This window comes from Chlorocebus sabaeus, chromosome 13 (assembly GCF_047675955.1).
Source record: "Chlorocebus sabaeus isolate Y175 chromosome 13, mChlSab1.0.hap1, whole genome shotgun sequence".
In the NCBI taxonomy this organism is placed as follows: Eukaryota; Metazoa; Chordata; class Mammalia; order Primates; family Cercopithecidae; genus Chlorocebus; species Chlorocebus sabaeus.
The window spans coordinates 59,454,527-59,480,598 of record NC_132916.1 but is presented as its reverse complement, the minus strand read 5'-3'; the positions used below and the strand labels follow the sequence as shown (position 1 = coordinate 59,480,598).

The 26,072-nt window shown below is 34.3% G+C and overlaps 1 protein-coding gene across 3 annotated transcripts in view; it reads left to right on the top strand.

Moving 5' to 3' along the window:
- Window positions 1-26,072, top strand: part of HBS1L (HBS1 like translational GTPase) — a 93,333-nt gene that overhangs the window by 53,059 nt on the left and 14,202 nt on the right. For all 3 annotated transcript variants that reach the window (XM_008006962.3, XM_073022486.1, XM_073022487.1), the window contains 11 exons: window positions 535-643; window positions 5,552-5,811; window positions 6,201-6,366; window positions 9,317-9,434; window positions 15,648-15,794; window positions 17,844-17,918; window positions 18,472-18,589; window positions 19,242-19,310; window positions 22,043-22,147; window positions 25,299-25,389; window positions 25,768-25,876. In XM_008006962.3, the coding sequence (XP_008005153.3) occupies window positions 535-643; window positions 5,552-5,811; window positions 6,201-6,366; window positions 9,317-9,434; window positions 15,648-15,794; window positions 17,844-17,918; window positions 18,472-18,589; window positions 19,242-19,310; window positions 22,043-22,147; window positions 25,299-25,389; window positions 25,768-25,876 (1,367 nt within the window). The remainder of the gene's footprint in view (window positions 1-534; window positions 644-5,551; window positions 5,812-6,200; window positions 6,367-9,316; window positions 9,435-15,647; window positions 15,795-17,843; window positions 17,919-18,471; window positions 18,590-19,241; window positions 19,311-22,042; window positions 22,148-25,298; window positions 25,390-25,767; window positions 25,877-26,072) is intronic.

Sequence of the window (26,072 nt, the reverse complement as noted above, 5' to 3'; positions counted from 1 at the left end):
CAGATTCTTTATATATACCAGTGTTTTAGTAAGTCTAATGTTGTGTGCAAAGTAAAATATAAACTATATTCCACCATAATTCAGTGGACTCTCAACTTGTTCATCAGTTCGTAAATCTCACAGGATTAAAAATAGTTTAGCCATCTGCTAACTGACCAAACAATTTTAGTATTGTGAAAGGGTGTGGTAGGAAAAGGAGGTATAGGGTCTAGGTATAATGTCAGAACAAGGCTCAGTGCAGAAACTACCTTGTGACCTCTTAATACTGAAACTTAACAGTCAGTTCAAAATTAGGAAGAGATTTGGTGGAGGTTAAGCATAGGAGAGTCCTGACAATAGGGGATTTCCTAGATTAAAGGGACAGATTTTCTTTCAGCATTAATATCTTACTACATTTTTTAGAGACAAGATTATGTGTTTATAAAGACATTTATTCTGTGAAAGTTATAATCTATAATTTAGAATAATACATCATAGATTTCTGTATATTACTAAATAAATTAATTGGCCTTTTATATTTTACTCCTTAATTAGGAAAACCAGTAGATTCCCAGACATCGCGAAGTGAATCTGAAATTGTGCCAAAAGTTGCTAAAATGACTGTATCTGGAAAGAAGCAAACTATGGGATTTGAAGTGCCTGGGTAAGATTTTGAGTACCCCCCTCATCCCCACTCCCACCCCCACGTTTTTGAAATCAGTATTGCCTCCTATTAGTCTGTAAGAAAGAGACTGTTTCAATTTTGCATCATATATCATTAGCATTGAAGTATCGTATATCCTCAGCGCAACATAGTGCAAAGAGACAAAATGAGAAATTAGGCTTGATTCTGGCCTTATCTTGTGTGTATTACTTACTCTACCTCACTGTCAGTTTTCTCACATAAATATTTTATAGCTACTTTAATGTAAAAAAACCTATGATTTTGTGAAACCTAGCACTGTGAGATAGGGAATTCTTATACCACTAGGTGGCGGAGATAACCAGATTTCGGAGTGAGTCCCGAATCATGGAATCATTAATTAAATTTTTTAATCACTGAAATATTTTTAAACTCTTTTGGATTTTTGTATTGAATAAATTGGACCATTGTAGCAAAGACATACGATATGAAACATACCTAGAATTTGAAACAAGTAGTGAAAAATGGAAATAAAGCATCCCTTGGTAGCACTTGTTTGTTCTTATCACAGTCTCTAGAATCCTTCCAGGAGTTTTTATAGACAAGGGAAGTGAGTCGCTTTGAAGCCATTAATTTTTAAACTAAAATTTTTCAGAATTTTCAATTGTTCAATAAATCTTTTACTTATAAATTGTATGTATTTTGTCTGTCAAAATGATAAAGAAGCATTGTTATCAAATATAAAACAATAGGTTTTTAACTGTAAACAACAGATTTTTATATACAGACTTTTTTTCCTTTTTTTCTCCCTTTTCCCAAGTTATATTTTTTAAAAAATATAAACTCAGGAACCTTATTTTTTTTTTCCTTATAATATTCTTTTGTCTAAATTAGTGAGGTATCATGAGTTTTGGTTGGGAAGAATGTTAATTATCACCTAGTTCAATTTTTGGGTTTTATAGAAACAAGACTTTATTCACTAGATTTCAAAGTCAGTGAAGGAAAGGACTCCTTATCTAGGACATAGTAGGCATTCAGTATACATTAATTGAATGATTGGATGAATGAAAAAGTTAATTTCTATCATGAGTAACTTTAGCCTGTTAAAATAATTTAGAATTCTGATTTGGTCTCAAAAAGCTTCATGTATGCCGTTTTTCCTTCTGAACTGGGATTGGGTTGTCAGAATTATAATCGCCCCTTTTGTCCTTATTCTTGATTGCCATTTAATTCTATTATGGGATTTTTCCGTTAGAAAGAGAGAGAGAGGAAATAAATAGAATATACAATTTATTGTTTTAAGGATTTTATAATCTTAGTTCAAAAGATTTTTCAGAAGTCTTAGCAACATGCAAATAAACCCAAAATAATGTATTATATTAGAAGTAAATGCATAGGTATCTAAATGAATAATTATAACGATAATAGGTAATAAATGTGTCAATAAATGTGCGTAATTTTTAAAGCTCTGTAAGTACAATGCAGGCCTTTCAGAATTTTATGACTGTATTCTTCATGAGGCCAGGGACTGTTAATCACTGTATTCCTTTTACAGAATAGTTACTAAATATGTGTTGCTCAGAATCCTTGGGGAAATACATATTATTTTAAAAATAAACTTACAAATAATATAAAGGTAAAAAATCTACCCACGAGGCAACATTTTGATGTGATTCTATGGGAGAAGTTGTTAGAATATGAAAGGTCTGTAGTTATAGATTGAAATACTCAGAAATGCTCAAGGCCAACCAAGTTGTACTATTATAGAATTTTTTTGAGATTTATAATAGGGATAACACTTAGCCTGTTCTGGGTTAGTCAAGAAAGCATATAGAAACACAATGAAACACTTTTGAGTCAAGATTTCAGCATCATAGGTTTCTATATAGTGTGATTCTCAATGATGTCTTATTTGAAAAAGGATATGGCTGGGTGTAGTGGCTCATGCCTGTGATACCAACACATTGGAAGGCTGAGGCGGGAGGATTGCTTGAACCCAGGAGTTTGAGGGAGCTATGATCCTGCCATTGCATTCCAGCCTGGTCAACAGAGTGAGATCCTGTCTCTATTTGGAAGGGAAAAAAAAAAGGATAATGCATAATGTATTGCTTGGAAGGAATTGAAACAGCAAACTTTCTTTTTCTTTAATAACATTAAAAATAGTAGATGCAAGTAAATGCATGTAAGTAGAAATGGAACATTGCATATAGAAGAAATATTCTTCTTTTAAACTCTTAAATCTCAATTATTAGCTTCAAGTATTTAACTCAAGAAGAAAGATTAAACCTCTAGATTCATCTATAGTTTACTTGTAGAAAGGTAGTTTAGAGAAAAAAAAAAGACTAGTCATTTTATAATATTAGATAAGTGTACAGGGTGGGCATTGTGGCTCAGGACTGTAATTCCAGCATTTTGGGAGGCTGAGCTGGGAGCATCACTTGAGCCTAAGAGTTCAAGACCAGCTTGGGCAATATATTGAGATCCCCTATCTCTACCAAAAAAAAAAAAAAAAATAGCTGGGTATGGTGGTGCATGCCTATGGTCCAGCTACTTAAGAGACTGAGGTAGGATCACTTGAACATGGGAGGCCAAGACTGCAGTGAGCCAAGATTGTGCCACTGCACTCCAGCCTGGGCAACAGAGTGAGAGCGAGAACATCTCAATAAAAAGAAGGAAAGAAAAAAAAAGTTTACAAAATGATACCAGAAAGCAACTGAAAAATATTCAACCAACTTATTCTTTCATTCATACCAATCAGTAATTAATTATAGGCCTGAAATCCAAGTGGTCATTTTTAGACCTTATCTTAGATATTTTTCAAAACTTAAAACATTGACTTTTATTTCGTAATATGCAGAAGTTTTTTTGACTAAGGGCAGACTTACCTAGGATACTTTTCTAATTACTTTGGTCACTTCCCACCAACACTGTAAAATTTTAGTGAATTAATTTACAGTTTACCTAAGATTTACTTAAAAAGGGCCGGGTACAGTGACTCACGCCTGTAATCCCAGCACTTTGGGAGGCCGAAGCAGGTAGATTACTTGGGGTCAGGAGTTAGAGACCAGCCTGGCCAACATGGTGAAACCCTGTCTCTACTAAAAATACAAAAATTAGCCGGGTGTGGTGGCCAGTGCCTGTAATCCCAGTTACTCGGGAGGCTGAGGCAGGAGAATCGCTGGAACCTGGGAGGCAAATGTTGCAGTGAGCTGAGATCGCACCGTTGCACTCCAGCCTGGGTGACAGAGCGAGATTTCATCTCAAAAAAAAGAAAAAAAAAAAAAGATTTACTTAAATGGAAATGCTATCCTGAAAGCGTGAGCTTCAAGCCCCTGCCCACTCTGTCCACCATAGCTGTCTGCTTTGATCTGTTTTCCATACTGAATTTAGTGTAAGCTTGCCTCTGAAGAAAATGTTTTGCAGCTAAAAGCAAAAAGATATGGGGCCCGAGATTGTGATTTCTCCCAGGTCTGATCCAAACCAGAGCCTGTGTCTAGTCACAGTAGATCACTTGTGTTATAGTTTGTAGGGCTTTTTACATTCTTCTAAATACAAAGTTATCATGTTTTGCTTTTAGAACTAGCTGTGGTCATTCAAACAAATATTTGCAAATTACAGTCTGTTTGATTTCACTTAATATAGCCTGTTAGAATCATTTAAAACTATGGAACATTTTCTACATACTACTGTTTTTACCTGCTAGTTTAAGATGAAGTGCATCTGTCTAAGTAGTGCTCAAAAATGAATACCTAAATTGATTAGTAGAGATTTGAAAAAGCAAAATAAAATGAGAAAGGATATGTGGCTTTTAATGAAGTTGCAAATATAACTAATGTGACTCTTTTCCTGAGGCATATTGTGAAGGACTAATATTGGGCACATAAAAATGTCCTGACAGGGAAAAATAATAGGCAAGAAGAAAATAGATGTGCTTATACATATCCATCATGCTACAATCTTAAATGACTATTATAAACTGCTTTCTGTAGGTAGTTTTTCTCTGTCAGCTCCACATTGAGTTGGATGTAATTGGCTTCATTCTTAATAACTTCTAATTTAACCTGCTCTTTGTCCTAATTCTGTTTATCCATAGTTGTTAAAGGAAAGTGAGGCATATCATAGTCTGATTATTAAGTCACATTCCTTATAGCTGTTCACAGAGTAGCACTGGTACTAGATTCTATGTGGAGTGTCAACAAGCTCATGAAGAACTAAGATCAATGTTTACTTTTGTCAACGGAAGAATAAGTTAAGCTGGGCAGCCTTGTTTCTCCTTTATACATCTGAGTTCCTCACCAGATTGTAATCTTTTGGGAGTGGTAGTTGACTTTTTAATTTCTATGTCATTTTCTTTTTGACATCAGTCCCTAGTATATGTTGTAGTTTTTAGTAAATCAAGTGTTTGTTGAATTAATGAATTAAAGCTCCACTGTCAAAAATGTTTATGAACTGTAGTCATTTAGAGATATCTCCCCTAAAGGTAGTGTTTGAGTAAAAAAGATCATAAGTCTATCATGTTGGAAGGATGAGTTGAAGTAAAACTATATTTTAGTACTAATTCATCTCCAGCAATATATTTGATGCCATTTTGACAAAATATCTCCTTTATAACATTGATTTTGATAGGATGGATTATATGGCCAAGGCTGTGGGCTTAGATTTTGAATTTCAGTTATTTTTCAACATATTTTCTTCTTATCTTCATTTTTGGTACACTGTTTTTCTCATTGGGTCTTCCACGTCTCTATTTGTGTGGTTTGAATCTAGCTACTTATCATTTCCACTTTAACAGACTTTAGCTACTTAGCAGAGATTATTTTTGGTCTGCAGCATAAAGGATTATGAAGAAACAGCTTTTGTGCCCTTCTGACATTATAGGACATCAATAGAGTTGGTTTAAAATACTTTTTTCCTATCTGCCTTCTATAGAGTATCTTCTGAAGAAAATGGTCATAGTTTCCACACACCTCAAAAAGAATGGCCCATTGAAGATGCCATTGCTTCTTCTGATGTTCTTGAGACTGCTTCTAAATCTGCTAATCCACCCCTGACGGTTCAAGCATCAGAAGAGCAGAGTTCAACCCCAGCACCGGTGAAAAAGTCTGGCAAGCTGAGGCAGCAATTAGATGTGAAGGCGGAACTGGAGAAGCGGCAAGGAGGGAAGCAGCTCCTCAACTTGGTGGTCATTGGTAATGCTCTTTGTCCCTCTGGATCGTCAGCCAGCCATGCCTTAGCCTGCCCACTGTCTGGTGGCAGCATGGAAACTCTGAGTTTCTCCATGGGTGGAATGGACAGAGAGCGAGGAGGCACAGGGCCTCATAATGCTTTCTAGTCATGTCTTGTTGTTTCTAGTCATGTCTTGTTGACAATTTTAATTTCCAAAAATCTGAGAAATTTCCCCCCTTTGTAAAGAGACATGCTGTTTTTTTTCAATTAGATGTTGTAACTGTCATTTGATAAATATTGGTATTACTGTAAACCACTAACATGAAATATTGAATTACACATTTATGCAGTGCCTCAATGTGTGAACATCTGGAAATGTACCTGGTATTAATCCTGAATCAATTTTCTTTAGGTCATGTTGATGCTGGGAAAAGTACTCTGATGGGCCATATGCTTTATCTTCTGGGTAATATAAACAAAAGAACTATGCATAAGTATGAACAGGAGTCTAAAAAGGCTGGCAAAGCTTCGTTTGCCTATGCATGGGTCTTGGATGAAACTGGCGAAGAAAGGGAAAGGTAGTCACTATATTTCAAAATTTTCAGTTTGAAGTCATATAGTTTTCTAAAATATGTGTGTAATATGTGTTGAATTTGTAAAACATAAATACTTTAGAGATTATTTTTAGAAAATAGCTTTTAAATATCAGGGAAATATTTTGACTTTTTTTGTTGTAATCTACATACTGTTTTTTCTCTTCTGAATTTTATGAAATAGATTAAAAGAATGTTTAAAAGAAACAAAACAAAAGCCATGCAGAAAAAACAGTAAAAATCATAAGCTAATTATTCTATGGGATAAGTTTCAGTTGTCACTTCCCTAAGTATTTGTCAAATTGTCTTGATTTTCAATTAAAATTATGAGTAAGACTTAATTTCATGTCAGCTTACAAAGGAAAGGTAACTGTAGTAAAACCTATTCTGTCTAGAATCTAAATAACCAGCAAATTCAAATTACCAAACAATTCATTTTTATACTGTATGTATTATGTTTTTATGAGACAGTCAGCAAACAAGTAATTCTGTAACTGTAATGAAGTTACTCCTCTGTCTCTGTTACTGTATTGAGTGCTAATTTTGGGGGGATTCTAGTAGGAATATGCAGCTACTCATATACTCTGGCCAAAGAATAGTATTTCTTTTGAAGTCTTTTTAGAGTGACAGTATAGATCCTGTTAGGGTTATTAGGGTGGGAGAGCCAAAGGAGACCTTAATAATTAGTGAAATGGCAGATACATTACTGTATCAAAATAATGACTCTTTACAAACCTGTAAAGTCCTGTGGAAGTCCTAAATTAACAAGGTGATTAAACTGTGTTCCCTGATGTCTTCAGTCTGATTATTGGAGAATATATCCGGATTTTCATGCCTTTTTAATGGGTATTTTGTTGCAGTCTTGGATAGTCTCCATTATAACATACAAGGTAACACTCTGTAAAGCAGGTCACAGTATTCCTTAGCTTTTCTGATATACCAGAATTTGTATCATAATGGTTTCTCTTTCTTTGTGGGTGTCTTTAGTTCTGGATAGTATCACAGACCTGTTTTCTATCTTAGTAAGAAAAAATTAGCTGGACAGTTGCCAATTTTGGAAAACAATGGAATCGTATATATTGCATTATTAGAAGCTTAAATAATTTTCACCTCTCAGTTTAACAAGCACATTATTAAAGTATGTGGCTTTTTAGTTTTCTTTGCATTATCTAATAAGCAGGTAAAGACTTTGAGAATGGTATAATTTAAGTTAGAATGGTTTACTTGAATTTATCTAGTATCTTAGTTGAGCTGGCAAGTGAACTAATAGTCTATTTGATTCCTATAATGGTCAGTCATTTTGGCTTTTTTGACAATACATCTATTGATTGGCTTTCATATTTTTGCTGCTGCCTTTTGCTGCTGCTAGTTCTTTATTGCTCAGCATGATATAAGTTTTAGAATATTTCTTCATTCCATAGATAGCAGATGCTTCCAGGTACATGATGGGAGTTTTAGCTCACCACCATATGTTCCTTAATAGCATTTACAAAGCATAATATGTTGCTTATCCCACCATGTTAAATATTTGTACATCTCCTGTTCTTCTCAGATACTGAAGAACAGAAATTGGTAAGTTGAGTGACATTTCATATCCTTAGGGTTACAAATTGAAATCAGAGCTGGGTCAGCAGAGTATACCCAGGTCAGTCTAGGGAGGATCTCAGAATAATTCTTAGTTCACCATTATTCTGAAGGTGCCTGTCGTCCCTAGACTATTTGGGAATTATTAAAGAGAATTAAGCATCACTTTGGCAAACTAGGATGGCCCATGCTTTCAGATTAAACTCAAATGGCTTGACTAGGGAGATCTACAGTTACTTTATTGCTAGGGCAAACCTATAGTTCATTATTCTAATTGTTGTGCTCTTGGTAGTAAAAGGGAGTATTATTAGTCCTTCCTTCGGGTGATTTTGGGGCAGACCTAGTTAATTGCCACATGATTTCCCTGTCTAAATTCCTGAGGCCTAGAATGACTGAGTGCCTTTGTAGACCTTCCTCGGGCCCTTCTTTTACAGGTTAAGCATCCCTAATCTGAAAATATGACATTTGAAATGCTCCAAAATCTGAAACTTTTTGAGTGCTGACATGACATCACAAGTGGAACATTCTACATCTGATTTCACGTGACAGGTCACACGAAACGACTAAAAATGTTGCATAAGATTCCCTTCAGGCTACGTGTATAATGTGTATATGAAACATAAAGGAATTTTGTGTTTAGATGTGGGTCCCATCCCCAAGATATCTCATTTTGTATATGCAAATATTCCAAATCCAAAAAAATCTGCCATTTGAAAAGCTTCTAGTCCCAAGCATTTCACTAATCTGAATCTACATTTTTGTGGCTGAAAAAAGGCACTGTGTTTGTCTCCAAGAAGAATTAAATGGGGTACAAAGCAATCTGCTGTTCATCTATCTGTTTTTAAAAATTAGGCATCTGCTTTGATACCTCGTGTTTTCTAAATATGTACCATACTAACCAGCCTTGCAAATGTATATTTTATAAGCTCATTTCTATAATTAGTGAAGCATAAGCATAGAACATGAAGAAAATTACCTCTTGGTCGTGGTAATTTTTCATTTATCTTTTCTCATATGCAGTATTTTTCCCCCATTTAGAGTTGTCCCCATGTATCTATCTTTCTTCACAATTTACACTATTTCTTACAAAACAAATAAGGTAATAGGGCATAACTATCATTTTTATTGAGCTCTTACTGTGTCCACCACTTTGTGTTAAAGCCGTAAGGATGCACTTCTCTTATAGCAGAAATTCCAGCCCTGAATGATAATTTAATTATTCAAAAATAATGGTCTATAAATACAATTTCCATTTTTACCTAAGAATGTAGATGGGCATGTAGACTATTATTAATTTACTCTATAGCACTATTTACATAGTACATTCTAACCATGTTTTGTTTTGTTTAAGGGGAGTAACCATGGATGTTGGCATGACAAAGTTTGAAACCACAACCAAAGTTATTACATTAATGGATGCTCCAGGCCATAAGGACTTCATTCCAAATATGATTACAGGAGCAGCCCAGGTAACTGCTGTTTTCTTTACTATAGTGTACTGATTGTACTTTACATAAAATTTCCTGATCCTGAGGTTACAATTCTAGGATTTTAACTTTTAAAATATTTTAAAATTAAAAATTTTAATCTTTATAAAGCTTGAACAAAAAAAGAGCAATATTGTATTTTTCATGATCTTTTTACCTGTACTTTGTAAAACCTTTTAAAATTTCTCACAAAGAAACAAAATGTATAAATGCTATGAGTTTCTTTATCATAAAAGTAATGGTAAAGGACTTGATGAGTATAGTTTCATATTTCCTTTGTTGATAAGTTGGCATGAATATTTCAAAATCTGCTTTGTGTCTTTCAATATATTCAAGTCCTATATCTTTTTAAAGAGATTATTTATGCAGAAATAATGAAGCTTGGGTATTTTTGCCCAGTGGTTTATTTCCTTTCTTTTTAACATTAAAAAAGCATTGCAATTTGTAAATTACATGATTCTTAATAAGAATGCTGCAAAAAATCAAATATAATTTGCATTCATGCATCCCTTAATGATAAGGATATATTTTGAGAAGTGAGTTGTTAGGCAAGTTCATCATTTGTGAACATATTAGAGTATACTTACACAAATCTGGATGGTAACATCTTTTATACACCTAGGCTACATGGAACCTATAGCTCCAAAGCTACAAACATGTATAACATATTACTGTATTGAATACTGTAAGCAGTTGTAGCATAGTGGTAAATATTTGTGTATCTAAACTGATCTAAGCATATTATAGAAAAGGTACAGTAAAAATAGGGCATAAAAGATAAAAAATGGAATATCTGTGTAGGGCACTTTCCATGAATCGAGCTTGCAGGACTGGAAGTTGCTCTGGGTGATTCAGTGAGTGAGTGGTGAGTGAATGTGTGAAGGCCTAGGACATGACTGTATACTTTACAAACACTGTACACTCAGGTGACACTACATTTATTTAAAAATATGTTTTTCTTTAATAGTAAATTAACCTTAACTTACTGTAGCTTTTTTTACTTTATACACTTTTAAATTTTTTTAACTTTCTAACTCTCTTATAATAACACTTGGCTTAAAGCACAAACATGTTGTACAGCTGTACAAAAATAGTTTCTTTCTGTATAGTCTTATTCCATAAGCTTTTAAAAATTATTATTTATAAATATGAATAATGTTTATAAATAAATTTTTTTTTTTTTAACTTTTTAAACTTTTTTTGGTGAAAAGCAAAGACACAGATACGGACATTAGTCTAGGCCTACACAGGATCAGGATCATCAGTGTCACTGTCTTCCACCTCCACGTTTTGTCCCACTGGAAGGTCTTCAGGGTCAATAAGGTGCATGAAGCTGCCATCTCCTATGATAACAATGCCTTCTTCTGGATACCTCCTGAAGGACCTGCCTGAGGCTGTTTTACAGTTAATTTATTTTTTAATAAATACAAGGAATATATTTTAAAATAATTATAAAAGTGAAAAATAGTAAGTACATAAACCACTGTCATAGTTATTATAAAGTACTATACATAATTACATATGCTATATTCTTTTATACAGTTGGCAGCACAGTAGATTTGTTTATACCAATATCATCACAGATACATGAGTACTGCATGGTGCTATGACATTTTGACGACTACGACATCACTAGGCAATGGGAGTTTTTCAGCTCCATTATAATCTTACAGGACCACCATCGTATATGCGGTCCATGGTTGACCAAAACGTCATTATGCTGTGCATCACTGTAACTTTAAATGATTAAAGCAATGAAAATAGCACTGCATATATAGGACATTCATTTCTTTCATAATGGATGCTTACTGGAAAACATGAAGAGTTAAAATAACTTGACTCTGTTACATGGCAAAACCGTGACTTCAAGCAATTAACCATTTTCTGGGATCTACTCATTAAAAGGTTAATTTTTTGAGACAGGGTTTCACTCTGTAGCCCGGACTGGAGTGCAGTGGCACAATCACCAGTCACTGCATCCACAACCTCCTAGGCTCAAGGGATCCTCTCACCCCAGCCTCCTGAGTAGCTGGGACTGCAGGCATGTGCCACCGTGCCTGGCTAATTTTTAAATTTTTTGTAGAGACGGGATCTCACTGTATTGCCCATGCTAGTCTTGAAATCCTGGGCTCAGCATTCCTCCCGCCTCAGCCTCCCAAAGTGTTGGGATTACAGGCGTGAGCCACTGTGCCCAGCCAAAAAGAGAATTTTAATATGAAGATTTGTCAACCATAGAGGATATTGTATGAATACATTATAACATATTTGAAGATAAATAAGAAATTTTTGGTTCCATTTTAGAAAGTTGATATGTAATTTTAGAATATTAATTCAAGATTCATGGACTGAATGTGATAAAAGATTGAAATAAAGTAATTATGACTATTAATTGAGTATCTAATATGGGTCAAATACTGTATTAGGTATTATATGCATTTAGTTTAATATAGTCTTTATAACAACTCTAAGAAGTGTATATTATCACCATTTTAAATTAGTATACAATCATCCCTCCATATACATGGGTTCTGCATTTATGGATTCAGTCAACTGTGGATTGAAAGTATATGGTGGGGGGGAAATTCCACAAAATTCCAAAAAGCAAAATTTGAATTTGCCGCACGCTGAGTACTGTGTTGAATCCATGCAAATGAAATGATGTTTAGGCATTGTATTAGGTATTACACATAATCTAGAGGTAATTTAAAGTGTGTGAGAGGAAGTGTGTAGGCTGTATGCAAAGGCTATCCTGTTTTGTAAAAGGGACTTAAGCATTCATAGATTTTGATATCCACGGGAGTTGGGAGGTCTGGAACCAATCCCTCACTGATACTGTGGGAAACTGTAGTTTTCATTGCATTTACCAAAGAATACAATATAGTTTTGATTTCTCCTTATATGTGTATATGTATGTGTGTGTGTATGTCTGTGAGTCTTTTTCTTTTTTTTTTCATTGATTACTTACTGAATCCTGGCTGTGTAGCAAGCACTGAGGTAGCAGTGTGGGCATACAGTGCCTACAAAGCACTTATAGTTTAATGAGTGAGACAAACACCGGAACAAGCAGTTATAGTAAAAATGCTTTTGAATTCTAGAACCTTAGAGTGCATAGTTATTATAAAGATCGTTTATTCCAGACCCAGGGATGGAGGCTAACACCCGTAATCCCAGCACTTTGGGAGGCTGAAGTGGGCACAGCACTTGAACCCAGGAGTTCAAGACCAGTCTGGGCAACATGGCGAAACCCTGTCTCTACTAAAAATACAAAAAATTACTGGGGTGTGGTGGCAGGTGCCTATAGCCTCACTTACTCAGGAAGCTGAAGTGGGAGAATCACCTGAGCTCAGGAAGTTGAGGCTGCAGTGAGCCATGAGGGAAGGGAGTAAGACCCTGCCTCAAAAACCAAAAATCATTTATTCCAAACTCTTTATGGAATTATGGTGGGAAAGGATTTTAGAGATCATCTAACTGAATTCCATTATGTAACAAATAAATAAAGAGACTCAAAGATGTTAAGTAACTTGCTGAGTGTGCAAAATATTGCAGTGGGCTTTGGGGACACAAAGAAGCATACGAGGCATGCTGCCTCACCTCAGGGAAATCACAGTGTAGAAGACGAGACGTGAAGATGAAAGGCTAACAGTTGCACTCCAAGAACAGAGCAGATACGCATTGTGGAGAGAGATCACTTTATTCTGCTTGATCATCAAAGGCTTCCTTGAGAATGCATAGTAGGCATTTGGACTCCCAAAGGCAAGAGCTGCTGCCTAGAAATAATATTAATAGAGAAATTGCCCAGAAATGTTTTGGAGATGGTAATAGGAAGATTAGGTAGAACATTTGTGGCCTTACGTATCTTAATACCAATTCAATGAATTTTACATTTTAACCTAAGAAGGTAAATATAATTTTACAGTTATTATGAAAACCTAATGAGAAAAAGATTTTCAATTACTGAGCCCCTAGGCTTGGAAGTTCAGGTCTGGATGTTCTATATAAACTATATTTACTCCCTAGTGTTTCTATGAAGTAAGTAAGTTGATAATGCAGAGAGGCTAGACAACTTGCCTGAGGTGTGGAGAACGGTTATTGACTACAAGCGTGCGTGAAAGAGCCAGTTTTCAAATTGATTGTTTCAGTGTATGCTTATTCTTATCTAAGAATCCTTGATCAAAAGAGCTGTATCTCATTGAGGAAATAAGTGTTCAGCTTTACAAAATATGAAGGATTGGAAGTGAAGATAGCACTTAAGAGTAGAGACAAAGCGAGAGTATTTACGTACAAGTAAAAGGAAGCAGGAATAGTGTAAATTATCCCACCAGACAAAGTATATGGATGGTACTTCAATTTAAATTGTAATATTCTGTTGTGAGAAAATATCTGAGATATTCCTGACATATTTTATGACCATTTATTTTCCATTATGGTGAGGATTATATATGATATCTGAAATTCTTTAAAAACTGGAGAGCACAGAAATAAAGGGGTCATTGGGGAAGCAACAAAGAAACAAGCTGTTGTGGACTCTGTTCTGACCAGAAAGCAGGAGAACTCAATAATGTGGATGGAATATAAGAGGACCCTAGAGAGAAAGTGATTATTGTGTAACAGTCCAAGATAGCTACAGAGGGGAAGGGGAATGCCAGGTGTAGTCTTTGTTTCCTGGATTTCAGAAAAGTGGATTTTTGTGACAAACAGGTATGCATACAAAGCAAAAGCTGTAAAAGAGAAAATAAAAGTGTTCTTTAAAAAAATGCCCCTACAGTGCATTGACAGAAATAATTGATTAGAATGAAAAGGGGGAACTTCTGTGGTTGCTCAGACTGTCTATTGCACATTTTAAAAGGCTGTATCCACATGATGCAAGCGGCATCAACACAAAAGAATTAGTGGGAACCTGTAAAGTTAGTTTCAATAAGGCTAACAAAGAAACTGAGCTAAGCTAAGGTTAGCTTTCTTCCTGTGTGGGGTGTGTAATTTGAGTCTGAAAGAAATGTCTTTCTATCTGATTCACAAGATGGTCCACACAGGTTAGAAAACTGTGTTATGCAAGGCTTTTTTTCAATAGCTGTACAGGATGAATATGCTGCTTTTTGATAATTCATATATTTGCTATTTTTCTTCATTATAAACAATACTCTGATGAATATCTTTGTAGATCTATAATCATTTCTCTGGGATAAATTCCTAGAGGTGGAATTGATGGGAAGTAAAATATGTATAATTTTTAAGTTCTTGATACTTTTCGTGAAAATGCCCCCTGGAAAGTGGTGCACCTACAGTCCCATAAGCAATATTTGAGAATGCGCTTCTCACTGCACCCTTGCCTACAGCAAATAATTTTGTCTTTTAAATCTTTAACAATGTGATTTGTAAAAATGGGAGAGGGGGAATATGTCAATGTGTTTTTATTTTACTTTTTAAAAATTTTGGTTTCTACTGAATTTGAATTTTTTTCATGTTTGTTGACCATTTATATTTCTTTAGCAAATAGCTTGCTTGTATCCTTTAAAGCTATGTCTTCTTTTTTGTTTTTTTTTTGTAAAGACTCTATAGAGATTATAACTTTTACCTTATGTGTTACTAATGTTTGTCCCTCCCTGTTTACTGCTTTTTGTTTTTTTGAGACAGAGTATTGTTCTGTCGAGTAGGCTGGAGTGCAGTGGTGCGATCCCGGCTCACCGCAACCTCTGCCTCTCAGGTTCAAGTGATTCTGATACTTTAGCCTCCCAAGTAGCTGGGACTACAGGTGTGCACCACCACACCTGGCTAATTTTTGTTTTTGTTTCAGAGATGGGGTTTCACCATATTGGCCAGGCTGGTCTTGAACTCGTGACCTCAGGTGATATGCCTGCCTTGAGCTCCCAAAGTGCTGGGATTACAGGCATGAGCCACTGTGCCTGGCTGCTGTTTATTTATGTTTTAATTTTGTTTATATTTTTCCTCCTTTGCTTAGATATTTTAATTGTTATATAATCAAATATGGACATTTTTTCTTGGTCTTTATGTCATTATTTTTGGTGACTTTTATTTAAAATTTTAATCCATCTTTGGGAGTCTTTTGTTTGATTTGTTTTGATGGGGCTAGTTAGGGTCTTCCTTTAAAAATTTGACAACATAATTAATTGAATAATCTGTCCTTTGAATTAAAATGCTGAAACATTTTTTCTGGTTTCAATTATTTTTCTTCTTTAGGCGGATGTAGCTGTTTTAGTTGTAGATGCCAGCAGGGGAGAGTTTGAAGCTGGATTTGAGACTGGAGGACAAACACGAGAGCATGGACTCTTGGTCCGTTCTCTGGGAGTGACGCAGCTTGCTGTTGCAGTTAATAAAATGGATCAGGTATTTAAGGGCTTTGTGAAGATTTGTTTAAGATGCTAATTAAGATGTTATTCTGCTCATATAGATGACCTCAGATGTCACTAGTGTATATTTTATTAGTCAGTTGCCATGTTTTTAAAAATAAATTCTCTGTTCTCATCTTAAAAGAGGTGCTAGTAATTTTTAAGCAAGAACATCTTATTTTCAAAAATTAATTTTTAAAACCTAAAAATTGTTTTAAATTATAAAATAATAGATGTTTATTATAGCAGAATGAAAGTATAAAAATCAGAAATAAACCTATATTTCCAATTCTCCTTCCCAACCAGAAACTTATAACATTTCATTTTGTATATTCATCCAATTTATTTTTATAGATAAGAATCTTTTTATTTACAAAATTGGGTTATCTCTTCTATCATCTTCTTTTTTAAAAAAGATAATTTTCTTGTCTTGTGCATGGTTCCAAGTAATTAATAATCCTTAGATAAAGAGGGTATTGTTTTTATGACTGAATTCTAGTCTATTTTAAAGATATAATTTATTAAACATTTACTTTTGAACATTTCCTGCATATGTATTTAGAAATGGTTCATTCCATGGAAATTTCTGGGCTTAAGGGAATATACCTTTTAAGACTTGCTGAACATAATTAAAATGCCTTTGAGCAAAATTCTGGTTATTTACTTCTGGCACATATGGTGTATTTACTTTTCTAAACTCTTATCACCACTGCTGTTATTACAAAATTGTTTTCCCAATTTATGTATAAAACATGATTCCTCTTTTTTAAAACATTTACTGTTCTGTGAATGTTCGCATTTAAATATGTTTTGTTGATTAACAATTTGTTTTTTCTTTTGGGAATTATTTATATAATTTCCTCATTTATATAACTGTATTTTTTTCTTATCGGTTTGTAAACATACTTTATTTATTAAAGTTATTACCCCTCCATCCTCTCTTAGATATCTTTTCCAATTTGTTATTTTACTTTTTGTTTATGGTATGTTTTGGACATATACTCAAACTTATAAATAGTTCCTTTTGACTTCTATCTTTATGCCTAGGTATTTTCTTTTTCTTTTCTTTTCTTTTCTTTTTTTTTTTTTTGAGGTGGGGGTCTCACTCTGTTGCCCAGACTGGAGTGCTGTGGTGCCATCATAGCTTACTGCAGCCTCAATTCCTGGGCTCAAGCAGTCCTCCCATGTCAGTCTCCCTAGTAGCTGGGTCTACAGGTGTGTGCCCCATGCCCTGCTAATTTTTAATTTTTTGGAGCAAAAGTATCCCACTGTGTTGCCCAGGCTAGACTGGAACTCCTGACCTCAAGCTATCCTCCTGCCTTAGCCTCTCAGAGTGCTAGGATTATAGGTGTGGGTCACTGCACCCAGCCTGCTTAGGTATTTTGTTACCCTGGCATCTGATTCACCCACATTTGCTATTAGTTCCTTTATGGTATCATTATTATATGTACTTTTAATTTTTTCCCAGCATTTGACCATGAAAAATTTCACTATAAAGAAAAGCGAAAAAATTTTTACAATAAACATCCATATTATACCCACTTGTTAAGATTCTGCCTCATACTTGATCACATATTGGTTTCTCTATCTACTTCTTTATCCATCCATTAATCCATTTCTTTGGCATGCATTTCCATGTAAGTTGCAGACCCCTAAATACTGCAGTGGCATGTCATTATCCAGAGTTCATATTACGTATACTTTTTTAGTCTATTTGGCTTGAGGGGAGTGCTGATTATTTTATTTTGTTCTAACAGTTGGTCCAAGCAAAAGTGAGTAAAATACTCACTTTTTCCCCCCAAATTTGAAATCACTTTTAGCATATATAGAAAATTCTAAATGTACTAGAGACTATTTCTAGGCTTTCTGTTTTAGGAACAATTACTTTTAGATCATATTACTAGCAAGTTTGATATTCTGTGTTTTGATTTTAATAGATTTTATATTTATATTTGATATAGTCTTGATTATATTTCATTGCAGAAATTTAAATTTTATGTATCATGTTCTGAAGCATAGTTTTAAAAATAAATTGGATCTTTATCAGGTTAATTGGCAACAAGAAAGATTTCAAGAGATTACTGGAAAACTTGGGCACTTTCTTAAGCAAGCAGGTTTTAAGGTAAGATCATTTCAGATTTATTTGTTATTACTTTCCTTAAGTCATCTTACTGATATGAGAGGAAAAACTAATACTTTGATATTCTTATTAAATTTGTTTAATTCTCTTTGCTTTATTTTCTCTTGAGTATCATGTATATAATATATTCTTTGGATTATTTCACCTTAGAAAATTGCATATGTTTAATATTTGGGTTGGTTTTTATGTAAGCAAAATACTTTTACCCTACTTATTAAATTAGATGGTATAGGTTTAGGGAGGTCTTAGAGGAATGTGGAAACTGATAGGGAAGAATTTGTCCAGCAAGCATCTGTAATATGCCTTTGTTACCAAATGCTTGAATATTTTGGAATAAATTTGCAAGTTTTCCACAATCAAAAAGGTTGAAAATTAATTGGATCAGATGACTTTGGGGCTGTAGTTCTATGATTTCTATTACCTTTTAAAAAGTACATTGTTGCTTTTGCAAACTTGGTGCAGTTATGGTAATGGTGAATCTTTTGACGTTTTAAAAAATGTTGTATTAAGTTTCTTAAGTCATTCTTTTTAATAGGAGAGTGATGTAGCTTTTATTCCTACAAGTGGTCTCAGTGGTGAAAATCTAATCACAAGATCTCAGTCAAGTGAACTCACAAAATGGTATAAAGGACTATGTTTATTAGAACAAATTGGTAAGTATGCTGCCATTCTAGCTTTAATGCATTATAAACTTGGTATTATTATTTAGAGTTCTTTCTGGGAGATAGTCACATGTGTGAAAAAGCATAGGATTTGTAGTCAGAGGAACTAAGTTGCCTGTTTTGTCATGTGCAATACTTAACCTGTCTAGTGTTCAGTTTTCCTCAGTTAATGAGCCTAGTGCCTGGTTTACATATCTATAGACTATTGTTAAAATTAAATGAGATTAACATTCATTTTATAAACTACAAACTATTACTTGGTTGAATATCCCTTATCTGAAATGCTTGGGACCCAAAGTGTTTGGGATTTTAATTTTTTTGGGGGGTGGATTTTGGAATATTTACATTATACTTACCAATTGGGCAGCCCAAATTCAAAAATCTGAAATCCCAAATGCTCCAATGAGCATTTCCTTAGAGCATTATATCAGCGCTCAAAAAGTTTCAGATTTTGGGGCATTTCAGATTTCAGAATTTCAGATTTGGGATGCTCAACGTGTATATTAGTGACAGTTAATTTGCTATTAGTAATTACAAAAAGTAGTTACTTTCTAGGAGAAGTGGGATTATAATGAGTTTATTGAAGTGAGTCAGACATTTAATTTTAAGTTAAACCTTGCCTTTTGCAATTTTTTTTTTCCAGATTCCTTTAAGCCTCCCCAGCGATCTATTGACAAGCCTTTTAGATTATGTGTGTCTGATGTTTTCAAAGGTAAGTGCTACCTCTGCAGTGCTTCTTCAGTATAGCCCCCTTTTCCCCATTCCCTCCTAACCTTCTTTCCTGGACTAAGTTATGACAGTATATTGCCTTCAGAGTCTGGGCATGGATCATTGCCAGATTAATCTTAAAATGCACAGTTTTAGTCACTTAGCTTTAGTTTACTCACTATTTCTCATCTTTCAAGCATAAGAAAACCTTGCCTTTTGTCTTTCTAACTTTATAGTTTTTTTCTTCCTTCCATTAGATTCCTTTAGTTTTCAAATCCTTCAACCAAACTGGATTGTTTACTGTTTCTTAACCAGACAGGATGTGTTTATTGCCACATGTCTACCCATACTTCCCTGTTGTATTGTTCTTTCTCTTTACTGTCCATTTCCTATCCATCTGTAGCAGTCTGGGTCCAGTTAGGAGTTAGATACTACACATAGGTGAAATGGGAAATGTAATATAAAGAATTATTAACTATGATAACAATGCAACTAAAAGATATACAGAAACTTTATAGGTAGGCCTGAGGAAGGACCAACATAAAAGTTCAGAGCTTGCTGGAAGAGATGATATATTAAATACCTAAGAATATAACTAACTTAATATGGGCAATATCCCGTATAGAAAACTATAAAATGGAAATACAATTTAAAAACTCAATAAATAAAAGGATGTAAGATTTATTATTAGAATAATAAAAACTGTAAGGGTGTCATTTGTCCTCCTAATTTCCATTGTCACAGAGCCGGCAATGCAGAGTGAATCTGGAACTGAGCAGCAGTAAATTGATAACTGGCGTGCTTACTTGCCCACATGCCCTGATGTGTTCCCTCTGTATTCTCTGTACCCTCTGTCATTGTGCTTTCATGCAGCGTTATAATTTTTTCTATGCTGTCTGTTTATCCCACTTAGATTATGAACTCCTTGAAGGCAAGTACTGTCTCTTCTTTATCTATATCTGCAGCCCTAACCCAGTGCCTGGCACATAATACATTTAATACATGAATAAAAAAATGAATGAATGAAGGTGCTTTGAAAAAATCATACAATGAAATTGAAATTTATCATTATCATTATTAGCTTCCAGTGTTCTAGTAATAGAGGAAATATGCTAATAGTTTCCAAGATGCCCATTGTTTGTCAAGAATACAAGAGGTGGTTACTTTTCTTTGATTAACAGTGTTTACTGACTGTACTTTCTCACCTCCTGTTCCCCTTTCAGGCTGCTTCCTGGCTTCCGCCTACGCTGCTCTCCTGAGTGTGTTCCTCCTGAGGTCATGAAATGACCTCTTGGTTGCCAAAGTCAATATACACTTTCAATTCTATCTTACTTGAATTTGGCATTGGTTCTGATGCTGGTAGCCACATCCACCTTGAAACTCCTCCCTTGGTTTCTGTGACCTGCTTTCTCCTGTTAACCTGTCTGTTTCTCTGACCGCTCTATATCTTCTCTGTGGGCTCCTCATTCTCTGTCTCTTAAACAGTGTTCTGCTATGCCTCAGACCTCTTCTTACTCTGCAAGTCCTTTCGAACTGACATCCAGGAGTTTCTCTACCTACTGCATCTTGATGCTTCCCAAATCTGTATCTCCAACCCAAACCTTTTCACTCATTCTCCGCTCACTTGTCTAAGCACTACTGGACATCTGTCCTGGGAGAGTATTCTTTTAGGGTTACCATTCTTATGGAATGTGGTGTGATTGGTCCCCCCTGGAATGCAACTTCTGCATGTGTATGTCTCATAGACACTTCAGATTTACCAAGCCTAAAATGGATCTTGTCCTTAGTTTCATATCTCACAGTTAATGCATCATCATCTCAGATTTTCCCCTGTCTGTCATTAGTCTTCACTTTCCTTACCACTCCAAACTTGTTATTCCTTATTCCCGAATTCTTGAGTTTATTCCCTTTCTGTAGTAAGTTTGTGCATTTGTATCAGCCTCTACTCTAAGACAGAAATACAATCACCTTACTTCTCCGGTCACAGTATTTACTGGCTTCTTATTACTTAACTGCAGGATGAAATTTAAACCCTAAGCGTGATTTATGAGACCCCTTTATTATTTCTCCCTTGCCTATCTCTGTTGCCTGCTGTCTTGCCTTTTCTTCATTATTCTATATGGCCCCCTCCCCATAGCCCCAACAAGTGACACATGGCTCTTAGCCCATCCCACATTTGGTTATGCCTTTGCACACACAGTTTCCTGGGCAACAGTGTCTTCCTTTTTCTCCCTACCTATGCATACAAGTTACCTAATAAACACTTACTCCTTCTTCAGAGTGCCCTGATGTCTATTCTCACCATCATGGATTCTTTGGTGCACCTTTCTGTTTCTGTTGTATATTTTAAATATCATTTGTCTCAGGACAATGTAATTGTTTTCATCTTTCTCTTCACTAGTATATCTTTATGGGCAGGGACTTACATTTTTATTTTTTTTATCCCCGGAGTTTAGTGTAATGTCTGGCACTCAAATATTTATTATTTCTCAATAAATATTTGTGAAAGGAATGAACCTTTTTTTGTAATATAAGTCTTATTTGCCAAAAAAAAAAAAAAAAAAGTAAAGTGTGGTATGACATACTTAGTGGAGATGTTAATTCTGAAATGACTATTATTTAATGTCCATTGAACGGCTAGTTTTATATGACTACTTGGGAACTAAGTATAGTTAACAGTATTAATCATCAGATAACATTGCTGTATGAATCATAAGATTTTGGTATGTTTTGCAGATCAAGGATCTGGATTTTGCATAACTGGTAAAATTGAAGCTGGTTATATCCAAACTGGTGACCGACTACAGGCAATGCCTCCTAATGAAACTTGTACCGTAAAAGGTATTTATCTACAAGATGCTTTTGCTAAACAGGCCTTAAGTTGAGACAGCAGATTTTTAAAAAGTAGTTTAGTTACAACTCCAAAGTAAGTAACCTCTTACTGAAATTGTAACTGACTGTCAAAATGATACTGACTGTTGAAGATTAAAATGTGAAAACATTAAACGATTTTTTTCTGTTGTGACTGTGTCTATATATATGTACATGTAACATTCTAACTGTGGTAGCATTCTGTTTTTGACACTGATTTGAGAAGCCTGGTTAGGATTTAACCAGATATGTATAGATACCTCACAGATATATTTGGAATAATATTCTGTAGCAGAAATTAAATCTAGTCCCAGCCTGACCCTAACTAGTCAATGGCAAAGCAGCCTTCTATAGTCTGTTACTTTGAAATGTATGTTTCAGAAAACTATAAATTAACAACTTCGATCATGTTTATGCCAAAAATGTAGGTATATTTTATACGAAGATATAAGTAAGATTCAAATGGAAAAAAACCCAATGTTGAAAAGAGAAATTGAACTAGTTTAAATTACCAGTCACTGTTTCTGCATATAGATCTAATATTTTTTTCGTAATGGCTGATAATTATTTTTGTCTTCTAATACATCTAATACATACATATATATTTATGTATATGTATACATGTTATATGTTACATGTACATGTGTGTTATTTTCCAAATTTTGACTAAAACTTTCTAATTCTATGCCTCTTTTATTCTGGCTTCCAACTTTAAGCCTCTGATTTCTGAAGATCTGTTTTATACTATAAAATAATATTTGTAACCACTTTAAGCTGAAGTATAACCTATTGAAAATGTAAAAATTTTTTAGATTTTAGTATTTTTTTCTCTGTTACTCTTAATTTATAGTTTACATTTACCTGACTACTTTATAAATTTGAAGGTATGTTTTTCTTGAATTAATATGCTCTCTTTAAAAGAAGATTTCTTGAAAAGTTTAAGAAATTAGTATCTATTGAAGTTACAAGGTTTAAACTATATTTAAAGATGAGTAAGGGAACGAAAACCAGTTATTTCCCTTCGAACTTTTTATTTCTGCCCACTAGGATCATGAAATTTCTGTTTTGATAAAAAGTAATATGCACTTTAAAAACAGTGTCATTTTCTATAGATCTGTTCATTGTGTGCAAGTACAGGTGTCTGCTTTTGCTTTTTAAAGTGATTAGAGTTATGATACTTTTGAAACACTGTTTTTTTGGTATGTTAATGATCTTTTTTGAGAACAAGAATTTTTTTATGATTAAGAGCCATAAATTAAAACCATGATCCTAAAGTTATCGCAGACCTTGAGATTGGCTCCCTTGTAATCTCTAAAATCCTTAGTCACCTCTGAAAGTCTCACATTCTTTACCCGCCTCTTCTCTATACTTTCCACATGTAAACTCTAAAGTATTGTCTTTAATCAGTGTTTGTTAAGAAAGAAGTCTTATCAGAAGCCCCAGGGAAGAACCACCCTACTCCTTGAGAGCCAGACTTTTAACTTAATGGAGAGATTCTCAGTCCTCAATTTCTAACCTTACTGCTTTTGCTTGGTTTACTTGATTCTTGAATGCACTGTTCTGTCTAAACATTTTTGGGTACTACTGTGGCTCTCTAACCAGTACTGTCCCAAAAGAAACACTTGACTGAATCTACTACCAACAAATAGAAATTCTAAATTACTTTTTTTACTTTATTAACATATCAAGCTCATAGAGTATTAAAAAAGGGCCTCTTTTTGTAATGTTTGTCCAGTGAGAAAAGTTTTTTGATAAATGTCATATGTGAAACAGTGTAACATCATTGAGGGGAAGAAGAACCAGATAATATAATTACCTTTGGAAAATTTTATACTGTTAATTGAACTTGTAGTGTGAAACCTCTACAAATTTTTAAGCCAAAGGCAATATCTTTTGTATGTAAATACCTAGCTTCTGGTTTTAATTCCATATTTCATAGCAAAATTCAGATATGGTCATTCTAAATTTACATTTTAAAGTGAAATCTAGTAAGTTGATATTTAGCAAACATTCCTTAATACCATAATTGCTAACATGTTTGGGAGGAAGAATTTCTGATACTTGAAGAAAGTTATGCCTTCTTTTCTCAAGATGAATGCAGATGTGCACATACATGATATTTTGCATAAAACTCTAGATTGTCTCAGAGCTCTTAAAGTTAAATCTTTGAGCTCCCTAAAAGTCAGAAACTCTCCCTGCTGCATAGGAAATGAGTATTTTCAGAAAGATATGGGTGGATTATAATTTACTAAGAACATGTCAACATGTCAATCAAGAACTATCCAAAGGCCTACATTCATATGGAAAGGAACTTAATCCATAAATGGATTCCATAAAATCAGAAAATATGGGATATATTTTAAAAGCCTTTGAATAAGATAGCTGAGTATTGCCCTTGGGAACTGCCCTCCCCGACTACCTTCAGGACTATGTCTAGGTAAATAGATGTATATCTCCAGATATATAGCAACACCTAGGATCATTTTTAAATTAAATTTTCTTATCACTATTTCCTTAATATTTTTCTTTTCATATAGGCAATCATTAGTATGCAGATCTCTCTCTGGAAAGAAGTTCTTTTGAGCCAGGGGTAGTTAAGGGGCCTGCTGAGAGGACCATTTGAAATTCTGACTGAGAGTACGTGTCCCATGGGTTACTTGGAAAACAAGGATTACTTGTTTAGGTGGTTGTCTAATTAAAAGCAAAACTCAAGAAAATACTGCTAGACATCTTCTCCAGTCCCATCTTTTATGTCATTATGAGTAACTTGAACTGTGTTTTGTCTGTATCCATTAATATAATAGAAATATTTGAATGGGGCCTGTTTAATGAATATACCAATTGTGTCAATTAGTTTAAAAATCTTGATTAAATAAGCAGAAGTCGGCCTTTTATGGGCAAATACAAGTCACTTTATGTTTAGGGTGGTATTCTAGAAGAGTCAGTTCTAGAGGAAATGTGTTTTCCTCAACGCTCACAGTTACACTTCTTACTCTCAATCCATTCATATTGAAAATGATGAGTAGTGACTGATGAAGCACAAATCAGCCAAACTCTGTTGGTTGTTATGGTTTGATATTGAGGTGTTTCACTGTATGCTTTGGTTCTTACTCATTTCCAGGAATCACTCTGCATGATGAACCTGTTGATTGGGCAGCAGCAGGCGATCATGTTAGTCTTACTTTGGTTGGGATGGATATCATCAAAATCAAGTGAGTGAGAAAATGAGTTTAAGCAACTGTTGTCTTCATATAGGACCTCACCTCTAAACACATGTATTTTGCAATCTACTAGTTCAGTTTTGAATTTCATTTGACCAAAAATAGACACCTGTGGAAATGTAAGCAAACTTACTTAAAATTTTAATTAATACATATCAGCACACATACTTGGCATGTGCTTTGAGTGAAAGCTCTAATGTGTAAAAATGACGTAAGGTTAATAATGGTTTAAAGCCATGTTTTAGCTCAGAAGGGAGTATTTAGAAAAAGTCCCTAACTAATTGTTTTACTTTGCTTGTAAATGTTTTTGAGGTCTATTTGATGTAAATTTGTCCCCCAACTACCTTTCCTCTTTTTTTGTTCTTACAGTGTTGGCTGCGTATTTTGTGGCCCCAAAGAACCTATTAAAGCTTGCACTCGCTTCAGAGCCCGAATCCTCATCTTTAATATTGAAATTCCTATCACTAAAGGATTTCCTGTAAGTTCCCAAATGTTTTATTCCTGTTTTTATAAATTCAAAGTAATTTTATCCTAAAAGTGATAACTTTCTTTACAAGTGGTGATACTATATTTATTTTCAATTAACATCTTATTACTGTAATCCAGAAAAACTTATGATTAGAAAATCATTTTTATTTTGTTTTTTATTTTGATCCTGGAGCCTGGGGCTTTTT